The sequence below is a fragment of the Dermacentor variabilis genome, chromosome 5, assembly GCF_050947875.1.
Source record: "Dermacentor variabilis isolate Ectoservices chromosome 5, ASM5094787v1, whole genome shotgun sequence".
In the NCBI taxonomy this organism is placed as follows: Eukaryota; Metazoa; Arthropoda; class Arachnida; order Ixodida; family Ixodidae; genus Dermacentor; species Dermacentor variabilis.
The window spans coordinates 40,960,796-40,967,512 of NC_134572.1; the positions used below are offsets into that span (position 1 = coordinate 40,960,796).

Sequence of the window (6,717 nt, forward strand, 5' to 3'; positions counted from 1 at the left end):
CCAAAGAAAGCATGCGAGGTTCGAAAATGTATCATGTGACAAAGTGCTGGCCTGCCATGACATTAGTGCACTCGGTCTAGAGAACTGATTAATGCTGCACATACATTGAACATGGTGGCCATGACCATCCCTCATGAATTGGCATTCCCTGCCTAAACCACCTCACCAACACAGCCCGTTAACAGCAAGAAAGCTGACTGGGCTTCCAAGAATTTCTATGCACTATTTATTAGTATCGCCCATTGCTTTGCTGACAATTGTCTTGCCAAAGTGGAAGCCGAATCGGTTGAGTTCAATCAGTTTTATTTACATACAACCTATTATAAAGTGGACCTTTCTTCGCCTCTTCAACTGTTCCCACAGCTGCTGCTGCCATCTTGCACGCCACATGGTAGGTGCATGAGAGGATTTTCCAAGGAACTCTGGAAAGCTGTAATCAGATTGTGGGCAAAGTTAAAAACTTAAATACAAAAAGGGTGTAGAGTATTGTAACCTTGTACATGTTGATCACACATGTTTCAGCTACAGCTGTAAGTGCCTTGTCTCATCAACCAAGCTACAGTTCTTGCAACGTTACACTTTGTGATACTCAGTATGAATTGACAAGACTAGCTGCTATTCTAGTGGTTGTGCAGGCCACAGTGCCTGGCCTTTGTGCTTGTATGTGTCAATTTCTCTCTTTCAGTCTCGCCCAAGCCACACCAAAATGCTATCCACAAGTGTTGTGCCAAAATGGCCTGGCAACATTTCGTATTAAGCCGTTTGATCTATTTATTGCACTGATGCACAAAGTGCAACCAAATGAAGGAAATGACATCATCCAGGTGATTAGTAAATTACCCTTCTAAAATACCACAAGTGCAACTTTGCTGTGGCAAGAGCATTAGCAAAAACATGAGACACACAAAAATGAAGGAAAAGCGACACCTTCAAGTTCCCGCACCAACTCACCGTGACAAGCACGAATTTTGATAGTGTCTGCTTGAGCTTAGTTATTTCGAGATACATGCAGTTGAATGCTTTTACAAGCATTGAGATGCCCCACTATGCTAGCTTGCCTTTTATGGCTATAGAAAGTCATATACTGCCACAAGTCTGCCTATTCTTCCGATTGGAATCTATATTGAAGCTGCTTTGAGCAATGGGCGGTATTCTATTTCAGCGCAAATGATACATTGAGAGTAGTGTGCCTGGAAGGAATAGACAAAAGCATTGCAGAAGCTGCAGCACTTTGTGTCGCTGAATGATCATACGAGAAGGTAAAGATGCCATCAGAAAGCATCCTTCGTATAGAGTCTCTTTAAAAGAAAAACACTACAACTAGACATGGTGACAGTTGTGGTGGCAAACTAAAAATATTATAATGATAGTTCAAGGTGTGGTATGGCATGTTTATGCTATTTCTGAAAAAATAAACACAGCAAGTGTGTCCATGCCAGCAATTGACACAGGATGTGCAGATGCAAAGCTGCAATACAGCACCACGGCCTCAAAACGACAGTATGCAAGTGGTGGTCCAGCATCAAAACTTCAATGTCCCTACACTGCAACACTGGGAGGCCATGCTGCATGACAGAAGCCTGGGTGGCCAGCAGGCGCTGCTCTGTCGGGCACAGGACGTGGCAGCAACTATTTCTCCTAAGGATTAAATAAACGGATTTCTCTACGTCACCCGCTATGCGATGCGCCATGCGAGGGAATGACAGTGCCACTACTCTCACAGGATATGGATGGTGCACAACACCACCTTGAGCATCGGAGTGCACGTCTGCCTGTGAGCTGTGTACTACAAACACAAGTGGTGCATGCAAGGTAACATTTAACATATCACTGCCAAATGCCATCAATGAACAGAAGCAGCAAAGAAAGCTGGTTACATAATCTTCAGTGTGTCGGATCTGCATATCTTTTACATCCTGTATGCATGCCGCATTGTTCATTTGTTCGTCACTGCTCAAAAGTGCATAGTTGCATGGTAGTTTTTTCGATCTTGTGCACTTTCTTTTGTCCTGAAAAAATAACCACAGCAGCTATCTTCATAAAATAAAGCAGATGTTTCTGAATGAGCTGTAAGTATTAAAGTTGCTCAAAAGGGTAGTTTACTGAATTGATTGCATTTGAGTACTGCAGGCCTAGTTTCTTTCCGTCTTTCTCTTTTAAAGCCTCAGCACAAATTAGCTGAAACACCCTGTATACTGGACGGCTTGCCTGGCTGCCCGCACCGCCGAGGCGGAGCATCAAACGTTTTTGTGGCGCACTTGTCGCCGTCTCGTGGCACCGGTCGTCCATCCTTATCGCGCACACGCCACCGTCGTCATCACGCCACCGTCGTCTGGTGTTCTGATTGGCTGCGGCAAAGCGGACAGCTCTGGCGGGCCGGAAAAATAAGTGGTCCGCGAGCGATCGGGCTTGCCGCCTCGTTTAATGCCTGCTTTTATCCGCCTGGCCAAGAGCTTTGCCCGGTTTAGCCGCTTTGTCTTCAGTGTGAACGTGCCTTTAGAGTAAGAAAATCAACAGCTTACACTTCCACATTTTTTGCTTGGTAGCTGCATTCAATTTGCTTGCTCCTCGTCTTTTAGATGTCTAGGCTACCCATATTTTAACGTGGCTGAATAGTACACAAATCAGAAACACGAGTTTCTGTGGCCTAGCCTTCTCACACTTGCAAGGATACCATCCAAAATTGACCTATTTTTCTTATGGGGTGCCCACTGATTATGAGGATGCTGACATCGAAGGATCTCAAGTGGTTCTCTAGCATTTTGGTGACGTAATACAGTAATGCCAAGCTACAACTGACTTGATATCTGTCAGCACCAATGAACGCAGTGGTTAGTATTCTCACTAAATTGAGAGTTCAGCCCAACAGCAGATGGACACCAGTGGTTTGAATCCCCGTGTTGGCAAATTTAACTGGCTGAAATCAAGCATTTAAAAGACACGCATTTATTCCATCCCTTCAATCTGCGAGCATAATGAAGATCAAAGGTCAGGTTATGTGGCTGCAGCACCTTCTGTTCGTGCAGCATACCTTTACTTTTCTTTACCAAGACACTTAGCATGCACATACCTTGTGTGCAAGCCACATCTATTTACAACAGAAACAGCGCTTTCCACTCATGAGCAAAAGTTTGGAGGTAAAATATGGTAGACTTTTTTGTCCAGCCAACGCATGCAGGCTGAAATCCAAGTGGTACAGCCAATATGTGCCTGTTCAATCACTGCAATGCATTGAGCCACTTCTGACAACGCACAGCTGTACCAGAAAAGGTTTAGATTTGTTTTCACTAATGCCATGGACTTATGAACTTTTATGAATGTACCTTCAGCTTTCGCAGACTTTCGAGTAATTCGAATGTAAAGTGGCCTGTGTGTTATTGCTATTCAGCCAGAGTGCAATAGGAGCCAGTCAAATTAGTAAAACATGAAGTCAATGTGCACACAAAGACTACATGTACCCTTGCATGACTTTGTGCCACAGGCAGCTAACAGCTTCCAATTCACAGTTCTTGTAATATGCTTGTGGCCACCATCTACAGTGATCTATTTGATTTAACGGGGATGTGTATGTTGGCTGAAAACAAGAAAATATATTAACACCGATGGATGCAATATATCCTTTCCGGTAGTTTTGCAAGGGGGAAACTAATTCGAACTTCACGGCAGCGTGCACCGCACAGCTGCACCTCATTTTATATTCTCGCGCATGCGTCAGTGTTGCCGCAGCTGTCTATAGTGACACCCTCGCGTGCATTTCTTGTTCAAGCTTTGTTGAAGGGTTTGAAGAAATGAAGGCAGTACGGTGCCGCTCATTTCTTCCTTAATGCGAGCTTTGAATAGTGTGTGCATCTTAACCCTTTCATAGACGCAAGCAGAGAACAGGCCGCTTTGTGTCCGAGACATTACAAGTGCTTTTTCTTTTTATGAGGTATTTTTGACATAACGCAAAATCTCAAAGCTGACTATGATTCTGTAATAGCGAAAAGTGGGAATATTACATCCCACTATACAGCCTCAAGGCCCGTTTCTACCTACTCGTGGTCACCTGTAATGTGATTACAAGCAGCCAGAGTACCCAGTAAAGTATACATTGTTTGTGCACGTTTTCATTATACTTACTGAGCATGCTTTGTGTGAGAATCCTCAATCAGGGCTTTCCGATATCACAAGGGTTCTTAGAAAAAAAGATGCTTCTTGAGAATTCTTGAGGGCTCGTATGTAGCAGCTCGCATATGTAGGAATGCGATTTGTTCGCGATGCTAATAATTTGATCACCTGTTTTGGTAGCTGTGGGCACGAGAAATTTAGACGCCTAACCGCACCAAAATTCAGCTTATATGAAAACACGGAATTTCGATAAAAAGAGTCCATTTGCCGCTGTGGTGGTTTGAAGGAAGGCGATAGAATAGAATAAAATAAACATTGTAGAACGGGAAGTAAATCTGCGCAATCGCTCTATCGCGTTGTTTGACAAAGAAATGGACGAAAAAATGTGCTTAACGTGATTCAGAAACATATGTACACAGGAATGTTCAATGGTAGAAATTACACTTCACCGCTACAGAGTAGCGAAGTTGCGCTGAAAAGTGGGACCAATATTTTCCGACCGCCCTACAAAGGGTGAAGTGCGCACAGTATGTACGGCAACACTTGCTTTGTTCACCGCAGTAATGCCACCCTGTGACGGAGACACAACTACGACAAACGGTCCGCATTTCTTCTGCAGCGAGCAGCGAGAAAAAGTGAAACATTTTTTACCGAGGAAGAGATAAGCCAAGCGTGTTCCTGACGGTATGTAACGGCATGCCGCTGGAAAAAGGGGGGTCCATACCTCGGGGTTCAAATTCCGCAGACACGGCATGCGCTTCAGCGTAGCCGTCAATTTGCGGTTGAGCAAGCGACGATTTTGCATTTTCTGTTCCGCATCAGCATGTTCTACGCAACGAGGGAGCTCCTTGAAAACCAGCACGACGGGGGCCATCTCGTTGATCAAGGCCTAAAATTTAAAAGACAACACAACTATTAGCGCTTATTGTTTCAAATTTTGTGATTTCAGTAGACTTACCTTGATGTTGTCGCATATTTCTTGTGGATCCATGTTGCTTTCAAGGTCGTTTCCGCCAACATAAAGAACGGCGAAATCGACACGCTCGAAGCGCATCGTAGAGACAGCTCACGCCAGCCGCACTGCATTGTAGCCCACAAAACTGAATGTGCAGGCTTTCATAGACTCAATTAGGCGCAGGCGCGACCTATTTAAGAATTTAACCCGACAATGACGCCGCGCAAGGACGGCATGACTGAACACGATCCAGCGAGGCGTAACAAGACCACGCGAACGAACCTACGTGAGCCGGCAGTGGCCGCATGTGCATGGCATGTGGCCGGCACACACCACAGGGATTTAGCAGCAGCACCTAGCAGCGTCCTTCCCTAGGCGTACAAGTACCTATCTGGGGGCAGGGAGTACGCCACTGGCTTACGTCACATCCGGTTTGCCTCCAAACCGGGTACAGCCAGCCTGCGGGGATACGCTTCTCTCCATACACGTTTCCGCCTACCAGGTTAACCGCCAACCTGCCCTCCTCCTCCTCCACGCTCCTCTCCCACTCACCGCATTAGCTTCCGGCGCTAAGCGGAGCTTACGTAGCTGCAGCTTCCTGTTCCGAGTGGAAATGACGGTATGTTTTTTTAGCGTTGTTTACTTTCGCGTCTATGGAGAGGCTTTAATTGCACCAGCTGCGGTTTAAACTGTGAATGCAATTCCATCCAAGAACCACCGCCTATTGTAATCAGCGATCTGCTCGTATTCGCTGCTTCGCGTCAACCTGCGATGGGTTGTGCCACGAGCGACAACGTACAGAGGAATGTAGTGCCCGGGCGCTTGGAGACCACTGCCGTTTCTCGTGCATTTGGAAAGCACCGATCGCGAACTACTACTTCAGCGGAATACAACAGCTTGTCCCCTTTGCATTCTTTTTATGGTGACTGCCACAGCTCTGCTAAGCACGCGTGGGCGTCTCACCATCGGAAACGCCGGAACCAGAAATTTTTTAACAGGAAATGCCGGAACCAGATTTGGTGTGAGGGAAAAAAGGCGGCGCACAACAGAGGTTGTCGCTACTAAAGCCCCTCCATACACGTTTCCGCCAACCAGGTTTCCGCGCCCCGGTGCGCACCGGGGCGCCTTGGTGCGCACTTTCATCCTCGATCAACCGCACCGGTGCGCACCGACCCAACGTTGCAGTAACGTTGCACCGACCATCCGCGATCCCCGGAAGAGCACCGTGTTGGAGCGGTTTTCTGTTGCCCCGTCTCGCACCGAGAAAATCGGCGGTGCGCCGGGGAGCAATCCCAGCAAGCAATGCGGGACGCGCGCGCACACTGCCGACTGCAGAACCGCGGACGTGCGGACGCTCTGGCCGCGCATAGCTGCTGTTGCAACGGAGTTGACGGAGTTAGCTAGTGGAGATGTCGGTAATGAGAAAGGAAGCGCTGCTAGTTGCCGCAATCGATGAGCTTCATTCAAGTTCGTCTGAGAGCGAATACGACATGCTGATCGACCTCGTCCAAAAACAATGTGGTGAAGAGCGGCCGAAAGTGGACAGGTTCGCAGAACGGGTCGTCAGGAACGGGTCGTTAGGATTAATGATAAAATCCATTGGTGTTTGCTTGCAACCAGGTATGTCGGAGCACGCAGCTTGACAAGGTTCAAGC

The 6,717-nt window shown here is 46.9% G+C and overlaps 1 protein-coding gene across 3 annotated transcripts; it reads right to left on the reverse strand.

The window, feature by feature from the left end:
• Positions 1-286: 286 nt before the first annotated feature.
• On the reverse strand, positions 287-5,534 carry LOC142582458 (uncharacterized). 3 transcript variants are annotated; one of them, XM_075692204.1, is made up of 3 exons: positions 5,066-5,479; positions 4,832-4,996; positions 287-430 (listed from the first exon to the last, which is right to left on the reverse strand). In XM_075692204.1, exons 1-3 carry the CDS (start codon positions 5,159-5,161, stop codon positions 293-295), a joined length of 399 nt encoding a protein of 132 aa, XP_075548319.1. In that variant the 5' UTR covers positions 5,162-5,479; the 3' UTR covers positions 287-292. The 3 variants fall into 3 exon arrangements, with proteins under 3 accessions (XP_075548319.1, XP_075548318.1, XP_075548321.1); XM_075692203.1 differs by lacking the exon at positions 287-430 and adding an exon at positions 437-2,009 and having other exon boundaries at positions 5,066-5,534; XM_075692206.1 differs by lacking the exon at positions 287-430 and adding an exon at positions 2,169-2,917 and having other exon boundaries at positions 5,066-5,516.
• Positions 5,535-6,717: the final 1,183 nt, after the last annotated feature.